The sequence below is a fragment of the Chenopodium album genome, chromosome 3 (assembly GCF_948465745.1).
Source record: "Chenopodium album chromosome 3, dcCheAlbu1.1, whole genome shotgun sequence".
Classification (NCBI taxonomy): Eukaryota; Viridiplantae; Streptophyta; class Magnoliopsida; order Caryophyllales; family Amaranthaceae; genus Chenopodium; species Chenopodium album.
Genome location: NC_137836.1, coordinates 84893871 through 84914731, shown reverse-complemented (window position 1 = coordinate 84914731; position 20861 = coordinate 84893871). Strand labels below are relative to the sequence as shown.

The following is a 20861-nucleotide window of genomic DNA, read 5'->3' as shown; positions in this document are numbered from 1 at the left end:
AATCATTAAGCTTGTTGTCTATCATAACTCTTGAGGGTAATTACACACCACAAACATTAATAACTTGATAATAATTTCAATGTGTAATCGTATTCTCTTAATAAACTACTTCGTATGTGATAGTGTGATACTATAATTTCGATTCCTTATAATAGTCCCGACTCTCCAAGTATGCACGCGTAACTCTTGGATGAGTTGGATCCATTGAAAATATCATGGAGTATAAGAATCGGATCATCATATATACCTTGTAAGATCATAATCTAAGAAATGACTGAAAGGTTCGGATTAAATTTTTTTTTTGGAAGGAATTACTTGATTCATAGTTTTATAATTTTCAAACCAAAAAAAAAAAAAAAAAAAAACTTTCATATGTGTTTTGTGATCAATACTATTCTCCAAAATCACAAAGATTCTAGGGATTGAATACCCATCTTGATGGAATAAAGTTACCAAAGTGTAGTAAAAAGTGACATCTACGGTATAATTTTTTATAAGAGATAAAAATAATATTCCCTTCATTTTTAAATATTTGTTCCATTTTTTTTTCCAGACGTTGTCAAATAATTGCTCAGTTTTCTTATTTGAAAAGCCTTTACAATATTTAGTTCATTTTTCTCAACTAGTAGACTCACCATAAATTATATTTTATTATTGCATATTCTCTCACAATCTCACTTCCAATTCTATCAACTACTTTTAGCTTTTACAATTTTTTTATACTTCCACCTATCCCACTTTTTCCATAATTTATTATTTTCTTCAATTTCTCTTAAAACTATACACATAAAGAAATGGAACAAGCATTTAAAAACAGAGAGAGTATAATTCTTATCTGTACATTCTAGGAGTTCCCTAGTCGTTCAATGTTTATCATGATAGTTGGTGAAGTATGGCCAAAATTCAAAGAATCTAGAACATTGCTAAACTATTGGCATTGATTCCCTATGTTAGGCCCAATAAGGACCAAGGCTACAGAGCCAACACAGGTCCAATCACTCTCTATTCGGGTTCATAGTAATATAGTATGCAATTGCAATTGCGAAGTAAGGAGCACCACATTAAACTCGATCACTTTGCTCAGCCCAATTAAACTCAAAGGGATATGATTGTATATGTAAGTTAGCTTTTATGTTTGTCCACACATAATTTCAATAGATAACTTGTAGAATTTGTTATATGTATACGGGTGCACCGTATACTTGTATAGGAGTTTACTCAACTAACCAAAAATTAGTTTTTGTTCTTTATTATACGGTGCTCTTGGGTATATATAGCAATCTCTCAATTTAACGGTACTCTTGGGTATATATAACAATCTCTCAATAACTTGTTTAAAATATGATTTATTAACAAGATGTCATTAATATTTGGAAAATATATAAATTACAACAAATCCAATCAAGACAAATTCATATCTCCATGATAACATACAATTTTATAGTAAGAAAATGGTCAACACAACACAAAGATAATGAAATTAAATACGAAGTATTACATAAGTCAATGTTGAAGATCATCAAAATGGAGTAATTGTTTTGTTGTGATTATATCCAACCATGATGATAGATATGATAGTAGTACGGAATATATTCTAGTTAGTGAAGTGAACTTAAATTCCACCCTTTTAGCATGAAAAATTGCAAGTCGTTGTGGCCTTATCAACAAGAGTAACCATAAAACATTCTCCATGATTAACAAGCTCAATTACAAAATATTAATTGAAACAAAATACTCCAAGCAGATAAACTTCACAACCATGTATATTGAAAAGAAAAGGAAAAAAAAAAAAAACTTTGCAATTAGTTTTAATTTGCAATTAGCTTTATTGCCCTTCACATACATGCGATGACAAGAAGCAATATACTTTAATTCAAAAATATATACTTAAACAAAACTCAAACGCTAATAATCGAAACAACAAAATTTTGATATATACCATTAAACTTCATGGAAAAGCAAAAAAACCTTCACATTAGTGTTCTATGCAAATACTTGGACATATGATAAAAAGAAAAAATTGTATATTCGTCCCATTTTCATGTAAATGCATTATTCTATATACCAAATTACCATTTAACAATCCACCAATTGTGGCGCTTCCGCCTAACCTTACGGTATCAAAATTTGGGAAGCAAACACCTAATCAAACCATCAACAAATCCAACACAACATACTTCTCTAATAATCCAATCCAATTACGGAGTACAAACAATAATACCATTGACGTTCCACCACTCGTACATTCATACTATACGACTTGTCCTTAATCCGATTCATTTCAACACAAATGAATAATCAAATGTCGTACTCGTACCATGGTGTCATTCGTGTGCGAGTCAATCGTTCCATGCAATCGTGCAACCCAAAAATTCAATAAATTCAATTCGGTTCAATTCAACTCAACACGACACGACGGATTCAAACGAAAGTGTCATTTATCATGATCACAAACTTGACAAACAACTTGATCATCATCATAATCATATCTTTGAGAAGGGCTTCTCCAAAACCCGGTATTACTAAAGCGGTCCCACATCTGTTTATCCAACTCAACCGCTGAACCATCCGTCGAAACTTTAATCATCTCAAAAGCCTTCCAATCAAAATCCGACACTTCATCCACATAATTCTTATTGTGCGCCTCACCTACACTAGAACCCCCCTCTTTCGCTTCAACCAACACCCTTTTCTTCTTCTTCTTCATCAACAATTTTTGTCGTTTCTTCCGCCACATCCGACGGCAGATAGACGCCGGTACTTTATAAACGGCCAAGATTAAACACTCCATTAAAACGCAAGGGCAACAACATGATACCACTACGCAATTCGCCGCTGTTCCTCCGGCGACTTCTCCGACGTTCGATAACGACTTTTTCCGGGTTCTCGCCGGTGGTTCTGCCGGAGTTAGGGTTCTGGCGGGAGGAGATAAATGGCGATTTTGAGGCATTATTTGTGTTGATCGTATAAGAATTCGACCCGTCATTCGTAAGAAGAAAAAGAAAAATGGTGGAAAAAAAAGGAGAGAGAAAATGGAAAAAGGAAGAAAAGAAAAGAAAAGACGGCAAATATCTGGCGTGAACGTGATTATATTGAATTTTGGATTTTTGGGTTTTCCTGTGATTTTGGGTGAAAAGAAGTTACTTTGATTAATTGAATTTTAATTAGTAATGGAAAATGAAATTGAATTTTAATTGGGTTGCTTTCTTTGTATTTGACCAGTGATAAAGTGAATTAGTTTTTTTAGGCAAGTATTAGGGTGACGTCTGGCAAAGAAACGGTTTATGCCCGTTGTTGATTGTTTTGGGTTGATTGTTTTGGGATATAAGATAGTGGATAACGACGTGTCTGTGCCAGTTGGCATTACCGGAAGACGGCTTTACTCCCTCCGTTTTTATTTGTTTTTCGTTTTGAAAATAATCCCTTTGTTTGTTTACATGACTCATGTTTTTACTCGTTATACTTACTTTGAATTTTTTTTACTGAAATAAGGTCTGTTCATTTTACCTTATAAATATATGAAAATAATTTCAGTTTATTAAAATACAATAACTTTAAAGCTCCTGTTTGGAAAAAGTAGCGGTAACGGGTAGCTTTTAGCTGTTAAGGTAGCGAGTAACTGTCAATTAGTAATTGATAGAGATTAGTTGTTAAAGTAATGGTTGATAATATGAGTGTTTGACAAAAGTAGCGGTTGCAGTACTAAGGTATATCAAAATTTATATAAATATTATTTAAAAAGTAATTAAAATTTGTGAAACGCTAACCGCTACTTAAACACTATTATTTTTAACGTTTGAGAAAAGCTGCCTAAACGCTACCTCTATTGTCAACCGCTACTAGACTCGCTACCTTGTCACACACTCTCAAATTTTCTCTACCACCAAATCTCTACTAGAATCGCTAACCGCTAATTCAAACGCTACCACCAAATAGGGCCAAAGAAGAAATATAATAGACAGTTAATAAAAATAATTTCAATTCAGTAAAAATTATTTAAATTCAGCAAAATAAATATTATTTCAGTTTTAATAATTTAAGTTAATTCCTAAGAAAAATAATACTCCCTCCGTTTTTAAATACTTGCTACATTTCTATTTTTTGCACTATTCAGTTATCCCACTTTGACTAATGTAATATAGTTGTGTGGTTACTTGTTGGAATCATCTCAATGAATAGATTATTAATTTTTAATTGTTAGAAATTATACCTATTGATAATTAGAGATATTAGCGATAAAAGATTAGCATCGGCATGCATGTCTTAGAGAAATGGAACAAGTATTTAAAAACGGAGGAAGTAATAATTTGAGTTTATCAAAAAAATAGTTTCACAGATGAAATTTGAGCATTTAATAAGGGTCAAACATTACACGGATGAAATTTGAAAAGTATCAATGGGTCACTTAAAAAAGTAGGAATGTAGGATTTTGGTGTAAGTTTGCAATCGTGCAATTAAATAACTTCTGTTTTTAGGTTTGACTCTTGTTGTGAGGTTTTAATTATCATGATTCTTTAATAAAAGTGAGCCAATATAGGTCTATGGTATTTGGTACTAATTATAAAGGTGTGATGTACTGATGTATCACCTAATTTCAAGTACAAGACATATACTTATGCCTCAAACTTTATTCAAGTAATGCTCTATTCATCTAACCTTATTCATAATTATAAAGACTTATGAGAATACATTCAATTTAAGTCCATTAGTGCAAGGAGCACTCATTACATAGACTAAAACTATGGGGATCATAATAAGTAAGAGCCTGATCTCATTTACTGAAATGAGCTGAACTAAACTAAATATTTTTTAAGAGACGAAAATTAGGAGCTTAGCTAAGCTGAAGTGAAAATAATCGTTTGAGAACATACCCTAATACTAAGTATAAACAAAATAAGGTCGTCTTTTATTTTGTTTAGTTTATATTCATTAGAGGTGGGCAACGTGCCATGTTGGGTTGTTGCGGGCCGTGCCTCGTGGTGGCTCGGGCCACCCATAATATTTTAAAATTTTTTAAACTACTTTTAAAATGGATGTACTATTTAAATAAATTTATAAATTTATGTTTATGTTTTTTTTTTTAATCACTATCTTATTATTGTTCTTTGCATTGTTCTTATTTTTATTATTATAGTTCTTTATTATTATTTATGTTATTTTATGGTCGTGCTTGGCGGGCCAAACTGTCGTGCCGCTCGCGAGTTTGATTCTTGAAATCATGTTCACGACACGGCCCACGGCCCACTCCTCGGTCACCATGCTGTACCGTGTCGGGCCAATCTCGTGTCGGGCTACGACCCATGCCCACCTCTATTATTCACTATTTATACTCGTATTTCTTTTTAAAGTTCGAATTAGATAGTTTAGATAATCGAAATATAAAGTTTAAAGCCCTACAAATTCAATACACAACCAAACATGTTATTTTAGAGTTTTTGTAATGTTTGAATGGAGTGAAGGAACTTGGGATCATCTTGTTATCTAGTAGAAGGCTTGGAAATAAATGTAATTGGATTTCGTTAATTGTTATGAGTACTTATCAATATACCAATGTAAGCCAAGCCTACTATTAGGCAAGTTCAAGAATCAATTACCAAATTAAATACCTAAACCAAATCTTAGTTTCAATTAGTATAGCTAAACACTTTACAATAGCCAATTACAATAATTGCGCAATGCTTTAGAAAGCTACAAAACACTCAAAACTCAAGTAATGATCATTGATCATATATTCATAGTAATTCATCAATCAAGTATACTAAAAAAAATAAAATTATTTACAATATTTTGTATATTTACACTTTTTTATCCCCCAATTACCACACCATAGTGGCGGCCCACCATTCAAGAGCACTTCCACACCAATCTTACGGTGCATACAACCGCACATTACATCACCTCAAGATTGAAGATTCCCAACCCAATTTTCCCCAAAAAAAAAAAAAAACAATCAAGAAAATCTTTGAGAAGAACTTCTCCAGAATCCAGTATCATGAAACTGTTCCCACATCTTTCGTTCCAATTCCACCGTTGATCCATCAACTGAAACTTTGATCATCTCAAATTCCTTCTTATAAACCTCTGAAAATTCATCAACAAATCCAGTCTTATAGTACACTTCACTAACACCAGATCCTACCTCCTTCGCTTCTTCTAGAAGCCCTTTCTTCATCTTCTTCCTTTTCATCATCTTTCGCCTTCGCCGAAGCATCCGACGGCAGAGATTCACCGGAACTTTATACACGGCCAGGATTATAAATTCCACCAGAATACATGGACAACAACAGCAAACAGCGACGCAATTCGCCGTCGTAACTCCGGCAACTTCTCCGACATTTGACGACGACTTTTTCGGAGATGTTAGGGTTTTAGTGAGAAGCGGTTGACGCCGAGATGACGTCATTGTTGATGATTTGATCACGATTTGACCAGTCATGAGAGAGAAAACTTGACGAACAAGAAGAATTAAAGCTTGAAATTCCAATAAAAATGGCGAATTATTAAGAAGAATTGAGAAAAAAATTGATTTGAAGTGAAAAAAATAGAAGTAAAATAGCAGGAAGAAGAGAGAGGAATAATAAAGAGTATTTGGGAGAGAGAAAAAGGGGGGAAGGAGGTGAATATATTATATATATACTCCACTCCGGGCGGGTGCCTTTACTTTCGGTTATTAATTAATTAATTAAAAAAATTAATCGTTTTACTTTTATCACTAGTACTCTACTACTGTTGGTGTTGGTAGATTTTTTTTGGATTTAAAAATATCGACGGGTTTAAGTTATTCTGTGGCTGAGATTCTTTTCATCTTAAATTTTTGTTATATTAATTTTTTAAATAGGTAAAGAATCAAAGTAGTAGTATAATGAATGAATAGAGATAAAAAGATTAGAACAAATAAAATATAATATCGTAAATTTGATTTGATTTGAGTAAAAAAAGGGATGTATAGAAAATCTTGTGTGGACCTGTTCACAATAATATTATTGTGAACCTAAGGTTTATTCACACGTAACTGGCATAATATTTAATATAGTGACCCTTATTTTTAACATAATAACCTTATTTTTAACATAGTAACTTTTTTAAAATTTTGAGTGGACGTTTAATGTGATTATGAATTTAAAGTACGACATTATGTCGAATAGTGACCTAATTTTAACATAGTGATCTTTATTATTTATATTGACCATTATATTAAAATTTTCATTAAAAAAATTAACCTTTTATAGCTTTTATAATGTCACACTAACTTTTATTTCAATATAATAACCTTTATTATAATATAGTGACTTTTTTTATTTTATTAATAAAACAATTATATTGTCTCTAATGTTAATGGTTCACAATAAATTAGTGTAAACCAAGTCTATTTAAGATTTTTTAGCATGTTAGGTACCACATTAGTTTGAGTTATTTATTGATTTTTGGTTTAAATTAAAGATTGTTTAAATGGTAAATTTATTGTAAAATTGGTTGTGATGTGCAGCATGTGGTCATTTGTAGAGCTCCACTTAGTCTCCGGCCTCCACATACATAAATAAAGGATATTGTTGTATCAGGTGTAAAGACTAAAGTGTGGCCGATTGCATTAGAGACATTTTTGGGTTAAAATTCATGATTATATGATTTGTATCATTGTTTGATAATCTTAAAATTGGCCTTATTCTTAATACTTAATAGTTATACTAATTTTTTTTTTTTTGTATTGAAGATTCTCAATAAAAATAATTTTTGTTTACAAAGATTTACGAGTAATAAATAAACAAGCTATTACAATTCATATAAGAAGTTCGCTTTATTTAAAAGAGTCTTAGTAACTCCTCTATCGTAAACTGTTAAGAAAACACATATCACATCTTTCATGTTTGATCTAAATGGTTTGAAAATTATGTCATTTGTCTACGAACATGCATCCAGAAATACAACACATAAAAATATTACTCGTATAAAAACATATTAATACTCAAAATTGCAACTTAATTATATCTTTTGAAAACTAGAAAATCGCCGAAATCTTCAATTTGTAAAAATATAAACAACGTCAAATATAGTATGATGTGTTGTTTGAAATACAAGCAATGCACTATTGAGTTAATTGGAATTGTTATTAGGATTATAGCTTACAAGAACACTATGAATTAGTTTGATTTGAGAAAGAACGAGGAAATGATTAGGGAGTATTTGAGGTTGGTGGAATAGAGAGAGTGGGGTATTAGTGTATAACAGTAAGAAGAATTGCTCGAGAATGAAGGTGCAAGTAGTAGTAGTAAGATAGATGGATCCACGTAAGTAAGGAGAAGTGGTACATATCTGGAAGGTCTGTTGGTAAGATGTTTGGGTTGACTGGATTGGATTTTGGCTTGATTTGCGTGGTGGTGGTCAATCCTACTCATGTTTTCAGGGACAGGTCTAATCATCCATCTCCCTCAATTCATTTTACCTATCTATTCTTTCTTTCACATCTGCCACCTGTCATTTTACTTTGTCATTCATATTTTTCTACATTTTTTTTTTACAAAATTATTGAAAGAAAATACTAGAGAGAAAATACTAGAGAGAAATATGGATGTGTCCATGTGGGTCAAGCCGGGTCCATAGGCTTTGTCACTTTGGGTCGAATTAGGTCCGGTTCGGTGATTCGAGTATGGGCCTGTTCTGATTAGCTAAACTGAGCTGAACAAAGCTGAATTGAACTGAACTGAACTTATTGGAACTGAACTGAAGTAAATATTTTATGAGAGAAGGAAATTAAGAACTAAAGTGAACTGAAAATAAGCCCTAACCCTATTTGGTAGTGACGTTCAATGCTGATATTATTAAAAGGGTGGCTCAGGCACTAAACTGAAAATTAACTCGAGTGCAACACAACCCAAACTAATCCTATTTTTATTTTCTATAATTTGGCAGTCGTAGTAGTTAATAAGGGCCTGTTCTAATAGATTGAAATCAGTTGAGCTGAACTGAATTGAAATGAATATTTTATAAGAGAAAGAAATTAAGAGCTAAACTGAACTAAGCTGAACTGAACTGAAAATAAACGTATGAGAACAGACTCTAAATTGAATGGCGGGAGTACAATTAAATTCAGCCACGAAAAAAAGAAGAAGTTGATCCTATTCCTCAGTTAGCCGCCAAATTTAATACTGAAGTAGCTAGCTTGAGAGCTATCTGAGTGGTTTAAATTGCTTACAAAATAAAACAAATCAATATTTTTGCTAAAAAAATATGCATGGACTGTAATTTTTACATCTTGGGATTTTATTCTTTGATGAGCTTTCAAAGCAAATATTTTGTAGAATAGTATGAATATTAGTTTCAATTCAAATACTAAATGGGTAATATGAAGTATTTCATTTATTTATTTATTATTTTATTAACACAATGTACAAGTATGTATATTATAAATTTGGATTTCATGTACCATGGGAATAACTTACTACGTATAACCAAGCTTAGCTTGTTTTAGTGGTAAGATTGTCACCTTCCAACCTTGAGGTTGGGGGTTTAATCCCCATTAAAGACACTTTGAGGGTGGGGATCCCTAACCCTTCCCCCTCACTCTCAAAGTGTCTGACTGATAAATACCGGACCAAAAAAACCATAAAGGTTGAGATACAGTCGGGATTTTTTAATAAAATTATACACTAAAATTACTAAGCTAGTATATATGCATGACACAAAGACGAAACACCTACCTATGCAAACCTGCAACGTGTGTACACAAATAAAATTGATATACGCGCGGCGTACCAATGTTTGATTAGAGTATAATATATAATTAGTAAAACTAATAAATAATAAGAGCTCCTAATCATTGAGGGGGTTCATCTACATCGCGTAAAAGCTTTGTAATGAGATCATTGCCAGAAATCTAGATGTTGACAACATAACAACACATACAAGCTTATATATACTAATATACATACATACATACATTATACGGAATATATACAATTCATTCATAGATTGAATATGATTTTTATTGGATAATATAATGCATGCCGACTATGATTTATATTAGATATACCAATAATGTATCAAGTAGTTAGGATATAATTTTTACTTCTATTTATTAATAAATTTTCAATAATATATTGACAATCATAGTTCTATCTTTTTCAAAAGAATGTATATCAAGAAATAAATTAATACGAAGTACCTTGTTTTATTTTGACCAATTAATATAAGAAAGAGATAAGATATATACGAAACCTCGATTATATTTACATACAAAATCAAGTTATGCTAAGACTAAAAATACTTATACGGATACGAGTTATAATACGGTATTTAGATTTGGTCACCAAACTCACTGCAATTTTTTTTCAGAATAAATAGTCAAGAAGAATATTACCAACATGACAAATATTTCTACAATTTAATCCAAAAAATGTCTCACTTCAGATCAGACTATAAATCTGCATACACCGTACAATGTACTTCGTATATTCCTTGTTTTTCATGTATGTTTTACAAATTTTGGACTACTATTGAAATTCAATCCTTTAACTAGTCAATATAATTTTGGAAAGCTATTTGGCTTTTCTCTTACTATTATTATAATGTAATAACCATAATTAGATGAATATGATAAACAAATAGAAATATATTCTGATTTTCTATTAATAATATACGAAGAATAATTCATATATAGTTCATACACGAGTATATTCTTTCGTCCACCAAACTTTGTGCAAATATCTTTTCCAAAAATAAAAAAGCTCCAAATTTCCTCCTTAATTTGTACTTAGATTACCTACATGCATAGCATGCAAATGGATCGAGGACTAATGGAGTACCAAGAAAACATATTCGTTCTCGTACTCCATACTTAGATACTCCTTTCGTCCTTGAATAGAAACTCAATTTTTTTTAGACACGAGATCAATAAAAATGAAATATAGTGAACAAATTGGAATTAAAATTGAATGCAAAGAAATTAGAGGATAATACTAATAATAGGCATTGCTTTTATAAGTTATAGGTCTTATAACAAAGCATATAATTCAATACATTAAGGAATATTAATGTTACCCTAGTAATCTCAACCAGTCAAAATAAAATTGATAATGGAAAAATTGATACATGTCACAATCTTATTAAATAAAAAGGAAAGTCGGTTTGTATAAAAATATATTTGAGCAAACTTTTTATAAATTAAAAATTAAAAAGGCATATAAGACCTAATCATTTGTCTTACGAGGAGCGGAAAGAGAAATTACCAATAAAAATTAAAATACTTAGATTAGAAATTTACAAGAATGCTGAGGCCAAGCAAAAAATATTTAATTTTCTTAGGATAATACTTACAAATAATGTCAACTACCACTAAAAATATTCTTAATAACTAATACAAGCAATAATAATTTTTTTAAAAAAAGTCACAATCAAATCCAGGTCAGTAAGGTAATTTTCAAGATGGCTGCATATAGTAAGTGGGGAAGTATATTCTTTGAAATGCCAAAATTATAATTTGATTGCGTTTGCAAGTCGCATTTGGCCGGCCTATAAAGCCAAAGGTGCTCCTTATCAATGAATATTACTTGTACTTTGCATATTAGCTAGTGATACCAAAACTTGGAAGGACCATTTTAACTAAGATACAAGAATTTAATTTATTAATCGGTTTGTCTAACGGGTACCCATTGGGCCATAGAAAAATATGATATATTAAAATAAATATTTTTTCAACTTTATTGTCAGATTAAGTGAATAACTCAATATAAAAAAAGAGAGTAAATATGAGAATGGTAAACTCTATACTTTGATGAGGTTGAGCTTGATACGATGCTTTGAAGGTTAGTTATCACAGAAATTTAGCGCGACCAAGAAGGAGATGCACCTGAGTTCAAGGAGGTGTGTGTTTAGTGTTATAGTTGCTTTTAGTTCTTTTAAATGTAGTAATGAGAGGCGAGGAGGTAATGTGGTTGCTCATTGTGTTACTTGGTGGAGACTACCTTTGATTCAGAACATATTTGTATCAAAGTTTTGCTAATAAATCCCGCTTTTGTTCTTAAAGAAGAATATTTTAAGTCTTTAGATGCACCCACATTAGAAAACTCCTTAATTGAATGATTACCAAGATTTTTTAAAGAAGAATATTGAGAATCAAATTTGATTACACTAGTTAATTTATGTGCACGATCATGAGGGAATAATGCATTAGTAAGTTTATGTAACATAGTGCAAAAGTCATTTCCACTACATCAATGACAATAATGCAAAGTCATATCTCATATGCATCAAACAAATAACGCATGGTGTCACTAAACAACCGAAGGGAGTGACTACTAAAGTAGTAAAGTACGAGTAAGCTTTTATGTTCAATGAAAAGGAAATACATTTTTTCTTAAAACAAATGAAAATTTAATTTGCTTAAAATGGAACTAATATTACTCAAGAGTCAAAGTCACAATGACTCACAAGTCACAACAAATGGAGTTTAAGTAATACGAAGTACTAAAGAGTAATATAATACGAAGTATATACTTGTCAAAAAAAAAAAAAAAAAACCGTAGTATTATATATATAACACTATTACCAAATTATTTTACTAAAAAAGGAAGCTGCACCATCAGTTATTTGGATGTTATAAATCAATACAACTCTTTCAACACTATAACTTGAGTTATAAGAGTTATAACTATCAACTACGAGTAACATACTAATATCTATTATGTCATCAGAGGTCATATAATAAAATATTTATCAATGTATGGGCTTACTTAATTCTAAGTACTTCGTTAAGGACAAAACAAGCATGAAACAACACTACTCGTATAATCATTTACTTATAAATAATTAAATATCTTATTATCCAAAAACAAACTGACGTGTTACAAGGACAAGACTTGGAACTTTGTAAGCATTGTGACCCTTGACTTAAGTATTAAACACAGCTTTGGAATAGAATATACGAAGAATAATAAAACAATGTGAAATGTGTCACATCTCGACCATTAAATTGAATAGTGAATGTTGGTCATTTAGTTTCTGATTATCTTGATATTGTTTCTTGTAATGAATTAACTTTATTTCCTACGGCGTATTTGTTAGGTTTCTGAAGTATAAGATTTCTCCTCGTCAATATTACCTCCTAATATCCTCTTTTCCTTATCATGTCCGAGAAAAAAAAAAAAAAAAAAAAAACATAAAACTTTTCAAATTCAACTATACGTTAATAAATATAGTCTGAAATACTTATATTACATAATTATTGTTTTTGGAATCATGCATGTATGATAGTGATAGAAATTAGTTGATGACTAATGATTTTATAGCAATATTTAGTTAATGACTAATGATTTTATAGCAATATTTAGTTAATGACTAATGATTTTATAGCAATATTTTTCTCCGCAGGTTGATCGTGGTGATGAAATGAGGTAGTGAGTGGTGAAAGAGAAAGGGTGAGAGAGAGTAGTAATAAGAGAATAAACAAATGTCAGCTCGATTCTAAGTAAATAGCTCAACCAAAATAAATTTGTTAGTTTGATTACTTCGTTGTTTCAAAGTATACAAACCTTAACAGGAAACTAGGAAAGAGCCAAGTATACAAAGATAAATTGAACTACATAAATTCTCATAAACAAGTCAAGTCAATGACAATATACGAAGTATTACCAACTAACTACAACTCAAAGAGCTGGGGTGAGAGTGAAGGAAGACTCAAGTGGACAAGTGATTAGAGCTTCCCTCCCGATTTCGGGAGATCTTGGAATCTCGCCCTTGTGGCTCTCTAAACACCAAAAAAAGAGCTGGGATAAAAAAGAAAAATGTGCAGACATACTAGAACTCTAGAAGACGGGAAGCTTGTAAAACAGAACACTACAGTCTACAGTAACACGAAGGCTGGATAGATTACTAGATTAGAGGGCCGTTTGTTAGACCCATCAAAAAATTTATACCCCAATTCTTCTTCAAAGAAAGTGCCAGGGGTTCAAACAAATAAAAGGATACCTCACATTAGCTAACATACATAAGTTGACGATCTCTTCTTTAAGATTTACACACCCCTTGAACACCAAAAGTTCGGCCCTAGATTTGCTGATATCGGCAAGTACAAGCGGTTATAACAGGAGATTTATCTTACTGTCCTGAAAAATCACCTACCAATGAAGCCGAAAAAGTGAAGGATAACAGCCAGAAGAAGCATGCATACGGCTATAATCATTCCCGGTCTTCCCAGTAGCCAGTTCTTTGTCTTTTTCGCACCTTCTACTCCTCTTTGAATTCTATCAGCCCAACGCATCTAAAAAAAGATTGAAGGGAGAAATGTCAATAGAGAAAAAATCAGGCAGTGACATCAGATTGAATTTGAGCATGAAACATGATAAGTACTATGGTAGAAAATAATTATGAGAGTTAAAAACAGTTATAAACCAGGAAATGAAAAGGTTGAGTAAAATAAGTTCCTCAATCCAAATTCTAAACTATAGACTTAGATTCTTCCTAGAATGAAAGCAGGCAGGGTGACTAATTGAGTTAGATATTCAGGTAAAATTATGCTTCCATTTGTTAATAAGTAAATGAGACTACGAGCGAGATTCTACAGCTAGATAGATCAGCCAACTATTCTTTCCAAATAATTGAATTGGTAGCAAAAATTTCAAATTTAAGCAACAAAATCTTGGTGTGCAGTTTGAAGTTGATAACATGACCTCTATGAGATAATGTATACTTTGGCGAGTGGTTTAGAGTAGATTAAGGCAGAGTCCATAGAAACAGAAAGTACCATTTTATCTAGGTCTTCAGGTGACAATGACGACATGGCTTCTTGAGCTTTTGCAGCGTCTTCTTTGGAAAGCTTGAGTCCAAATTGCTCACTCATGCTGGCCATCATATCGGGGCTCATATTTTTCATCATCGACGAGAACATCTGATAGGTGCCAAACAAAACGGAATTCATCAGCAATATTAAGGCATAGCACATCTCAAATTTTTAATCAGAGATGCACTTTTAAATTCAATAGACAGAATTAGCAGCTAGCTCACTTGTCGCATGGCGGGATCTTTCATTTGATTTCTCATCTGTTCTTGCATATCACTCATAGATGTAGGCATACTTGATTGGGAAGTACTTCCAAAATTAGTATACGAGCCAGATATACTGTTCCTCTCACCAATACCATTATTTCTATCAACAGGTACATCCCGATTTGCAGTGAACTTTGAGCCAGACTCCGAACTCGATCTGCCACTTGACGAACCTGATGAGCTGGGAACTGAGTCCTGCTTCAAAGAAGAAGCCATCTCAAACATCCTTTGAACTTCCTCCGGTGACATTTTACCCATCATATCACTTGCTGTTTTCAGCATTTCGGGTGACAAATTTGGAGGAACTGAGCCCGGTCCAAAGTTACCATTAAAGGGTGAATTATCACCCTTAAACGAGGAGGCCATTTTCATCATATTTTGGAGTTCCTCCGGAGACATTCGGCCAATCATATTTGATGCTGTCTTCAGCATGTCAGCAGGAACCTCTCCATTGTTTCCCATATTCATTCTGGCTAGAACCTCAGGATCAGTTTCGGAAATGAAATTCTGGAAGGATCTGCAGACAGGCAAGAGAAAATAGACCAACCAATTTATTATCTGTCACATAAGAAGTCCTTAACCAGTCCTTTCACATTCAAGCAGCACAGTAGCAGGACATTGAAAATTATAACTTCAAATTTTATAATTTCTCCATCAGAGACTACGATTAGAAATCATTAAGAAATGCAAGAGCATAATTGTTTGAAATTCAATTCAGGTCATGACCAAGGAAAAGTGTCATATGCCAACAATAGATATGCAATTCTAAACCAGCTTAGCATTGTGAATTCTACATTATGTTGCTTCAACAACTAAAAAATATCTATAAATAATACTAAAACAAACCTTTCATTTGATTTTGCTTATTTTAACGTACTTCGTATATACACGTAGTACTAACATTGAGTTATATCCTTTTAACAATAATCATTATGAGTAATATATTATATACGTATATAAATTTGCCCTCAGAAAAAAAATAAAATTATGTAAATAAATTTTTACAATCTTTATTATGAATACTGTAGTACTATACATGAGTTGAATTATGGTTTTCTACAACTACTTTATCCAAATACTTTTGTGCATAGCACGAGTACTAACAGAGAAAAGAGGTGTTCAATAATTCACCTGGTTAAGTGGCAGTTCTGCCCCCCCCACCCCCACCCCCCCACAAAACACACACACACACAGAGAGAAAAATTTATAAAACTTGCCTGATTGTGTCGGGATCATCTTTCATTGCCTGCAAACATTCTGATTCCGTCGTTGGTCTCTTACTAACAGTTTCTGATTGATATTTAGAATGCCCAATGCTTTCCTCAGGGTGAGTAACTGAACAATCTTGAGACGCTCTCTTATCATTTGAAACTGACACAGCCTCAACTTCTTCAGTAATTTCTTCAATTACCAATCCTGTAAGACCCATCAATATAAATGATTCAACTTAAAAAGGCTGAATGACACCAAAAGCAGCATATTTTGTAACACTAACTAGTCATGAAATAATATACCTGTAGAAGTTCGTGTGACACCTTCTTTTCCTAGACTTTCATTGACCTCCCTGTAAAACAGGAGAAAAACCTCATTTCAGACATGCTTCTTGCTCAATGATTGAAAATTTGCATGATAACAGAAAACCTAACAAAACTGCTATAAATTTTCTAGATCTTGACACAGTTTGCACTGACAAACATAATCAACAAATAATGTGTTGTCAAAATCGACGTCATAATTAAAAAAACCTGATTTACCTTAAAACTTCAGCAATCGTGTCATCACCAGGGGTAACTTCAAGTGCCCTAGTCAGGTCAGAGGCAGCAACCTAGAAAAAAATATATATATACAAAAGTTTACATATATGGAGTACATTGAAGCCCTTATACAACAACTCATGGCTACATAAGATACATACACGCAAAAAAAAAAGAAAAAAAAAAAGCAAAAATAACAACAATAATAAAAATTACCTCTAATTGACCTAATTCTTTGTATGCTTGACCCCTACGGTACAAGGCCTTGACATTCTTTTCATCATAGGCCAAAACCTGAAAGAAAAAGAGCAAACTTCAATCATTTCTCTATCCTACCCTAGCTATAAAAATGGAGAGAGGAACTCAGTGCACATAGCTGGTAATATCCTTCCTACATTGCAAAATTGAGTAATATGGGGTCTGGTCATTAGAACGATAACATCCTATGGCCTAATAATGATTTGAAAAATACCTCACTGCCTTCTTTGATGCAGTCATTAAATTGTCTAGTTTTCAAATAACATGACATCAGATTGAGTGAGCATGCTAACTGCAATGCTCTACTTCTGGCAACTGGAGCCCCTTGTAGGTTGTTCTTTGCCTGCAGATAAAGATGCCAGCTGATGAGATTTTCACTAATAAAAATCTATCTAAACAATAAAGAATACAAATAAAATACTCACCCGCAAGTATTTCTGTGCTGCATCATGATATTTTCCCTGTTTGTGAAGGTCATTTCCCTGGAAAGATTGTAAAAGTTATAAGCACAAGCAAACTAGGTAGTATAATAATTTCTTTTCTTTTTTTTTTTGAACAAAAAAAAAACTAATTTGATAAAGTATATAATTAATGAACAAGAAAATTCAATTTACAGTAAAGCTCCAAATATTGATTTATGAGTATAATATGACATGATTGGTCATTTATATGAAATTTTTTATGCTAGAAGAAGATTGTAAATGACGTATTAGACAGACCCGGCAAGTGAGTTGTTTTAGCTTGTGCCTATTACATAGACAAGGATGCAAGTTTGTATGAAAAGTATTTATATTAAGCAAGGCAAGGTATTCATGGAGTAATATGCAGGTTCAACTAACAGAGCAGCCGAAGAAAACCATGTGCATGTAATGGTTACCTCTATATATTTACTAGGTGCTAAATCAAGATCTTAACGTGCAAACTAATAACGTCATATTACATGAGTACGGACTATGCCACAATCTCCAACTAGCTTACACTGGCCATGCAAAAATACTTTTTTTAACATCAATTTCAATACATGTCCATATTAACAACATGCAAGACATTGTTGATTTGTTGGCATCGACTTACCTGTTTTTTAAGTAATTCAGCTGCATTTAACTCGTAGGCTAATTGAGCATCAGCACGTGCACGCATTGATGCAATTTCTTCCGGGGATGAATTAGCCATCTTCTCACCAATCTGAGCCATTTCTTCGGGACGTACATTCTTCATTTGTTCTGCAGCCATCTTTAGGTCCTCAGGCCTCATATTCTTCATACCCTCCGAAGCCATCTTAAGCAACTCCGGATTAGACATCATCTACAACACCACAAACACACATCCGATATCACTAAATCAGCACCACACAATGATCTAAATAAGACATGCACTTGATTTTATAGCATAGATTACATCCAACTTGGAATCACCTCCCAACACTAGTCGTCAATCACATAATCCTATAGAAAGTCGAAAACCAGTAACAATTCGAAACCTTTTTTCTCCTATTATTACAAACAACTAGCCGTCAATCACCAAAATTCCTTTTCACTTGATTTAAAGGATCAATACGAATAAAGGATCCTCAGTTCCACATTAGTAGAATACGAATAAAGGATCAATTGCGAAAGATAGAATCTCAACTAGTATCAAGTTCATTAACAAATTCTCAATCAATATAACACCCTAAATTAAACCCCCAAATTGAACTTTTGAGCCAAAAAACAATAATTGAGGAATTAACGACACTGCTAATTTCAAGTGGAAGCAAAAATTACATCTGCTAATTTCAAATTGAAGCAAAAATTACATCTCAAGAACAAAACAAAAAACGAATTCCATGATCATCTAAAAATTAAAATTCAAAAAAACATTATTAAGAACAATCAACAAAATCTACAATAAAAAAGAAAGAAAAATAAAATTAAATCAAAGGAGAACCTGCTGTTGGATCTTAGCCATCTCAGCAGGAGACATGCGACTCATCTGTTCTTGCGCAATCCGAAACAACTCAGGATCCATCATACCGTTAAACATCTCGCAAAATCCTTCGATTAATTAGGGTTTTTAAATCAATAAGTTACAATTGAGATCAAATCGAAGCAGAAATTCGTAGAATCTAGGGATTAATTAATTGCGATAGATGCAAAATTGAAGAGAGAGAATTAAACAGTTGGGGGAATTTGGTGATAATTGTGAAGGTAAATGGAAGAAAGAGGTGAAGAATTAAAATTTATAATTTTAATTTAGTTGGAAATAAATAAGGTGGGTCGCCAAGACGCCAACCACACTTGAATCAAATAGGACTAGGACTCTTACACGGTCACAAGGAAGAGAATCGGAGAAAGTACAATTCACAAGTGTACCCTTGTTCTAATATCTGTTGTCCCGGATTAATAGTCACGTGAGTAACTAAGTACCACATGACTTGTATAGTTGTATAAATGTATAATAACGTGACTCGTGTTAATTTGATTTTGTTCGAGTTGGGTTGGTCGAGTCTATTAGCTCTACATAATACGGAGTACTTTATACATATACTTCTATTTTTAAATTTTTGTATATAATACTTCATAGTTATACTTGTTAGATTTGTAAATATCTAAATAATGATTTGAATTGAGTACATGGCTGCTCATGATCGAAATGTTAAAATTTTGAGTTGAATCAAACCGATGTTGAAGTTTTGGTCCTTTCAAAGTACAAGACCTTTTTTTCCCCCAATTTACAGACGAAGTAAGTTTTTTTTTTTTTTTTTTTTTTTTATTTTTTTTTACATACTATTTATTAGAAATAAGGAAAATGTTGTACATAGCCCTTAGGGCTACATATAAGCATTAAATTTACACTTGAAAATCGTAAAAAGTTAAGAAATCATCAAAATATAAACACTAATAACATTGATTTACGCGTGTTTTTGTCTTGAATTCCTAATTTTGTACAATTTCCAAAAGTATATTTAATGCTTATATATAGCCCTTCATATTTTTTGTTCATGGGTTCGTTTATTGTTGAAAACTTGAAACATTACAAAGTACTTCAAAAAGTACTATGTAGTACCTTCAATTTCTTGATGGCTTTCATTAAATAATTAACGTAACGAAAAAGAAAAATACAATCTTATAAATAGGTTGACGTTGACAAACTATTTTTCTCATGCACACGAAAGTAGAAGGAAAAAAAAGTGTTAATCACATGGAGCATTGCATACTCGTTATTTAACAATAAGTAAACTATAATCTGCATTCTAATTATAATTAGTAATTTGGGCTTATAAAGCAACGTCTCAAACTTCAATGTCTTCGTCTAATGCTGCAAAGCTTCAATTTCATCCAAGCTTGTCTCAAGCTTCAATGCTTGGATGAAATGTGACGCTCGTAGTATTAGACGATGACAATGAAGCTTGAGACATTGCTCTATTAGCCCAAAAACCACATATTATGATTAGGATGAAGATTATAGTGAACTTGATTGTTGAAGAACGAGTGTGCAATACTCCTTGTAATCGACACTTGTATTATAATAATTAGCCTCAAATTTCAATTAACTTCATTTTTTAAAAATTCAAATTATTGACACAAAAGTTAACTTAAGTTGGTGTAATTCTAATTGATCATTAAAAAAAAAAAAAAAAAAAAAAAAACATACACTATTTTCATTCTCAATTTCATTTATTACAAACTCGTACATTGCACGAACCGGGGAAAAAACCGAGTTTATGACTAAAGTAGTAGCCGTGGGCACCAAGGATTAGGGATTGCCATGGTCGAAACATTGATTTAAATCTGTGCCGTGACATTTTGTAGTTGTTCTTTCTATTATTGCAAA

General features: G+C 32.2%; 2 protein-coding genes across 2 annotated transcripts; both read right to left on the bottom strand.

The window, feature by feature from the left end:
- Positions 1-5950: 5950 nt before the first annotated feature.
- LOC145625555 (uncharacterized) lies at positions 5951-6403 on the bottom strand. The gene has a single exon (XM_081678563.1). It carries the CDS (start codon positions 6401-6403, stop codon positions 5951-5953), a length of 453 nt encoding a protein of 150 aa, XP_081534689.1.
- A 7150-nt stretch (positions 6404-13553) lies between these two features.
- LOC145624692 (outer envelope protein 61-like) lies at positions 13554-19387 on the bottom strand. Its single transcript, XM_081677783.1, has 11 exons — positions 18975-19387; positions 18123-18353; positions 17474-17530; positions 17263-17391; positions 17007-17084; positions 16791-16861; positions 16551-16600; positions 16254-16452; positions 14995-15553; positions 14735-14878; positions 13554-14251 (listed from the first exon to the last, which is right to left on the bottom strand). Exons 1-11 carry the CDS (start codon positions 19068-19070, stop codon positions 14105-14107), a joined length of 1761 nt encoding a protein of 586 aa, XP_081533909.1. The 5' UTR covers positions 19071-19387; the 3' UTR covers positions 13554-14104.
- Positions 19388-20861: the final 1474 nt, after the last annotated feature.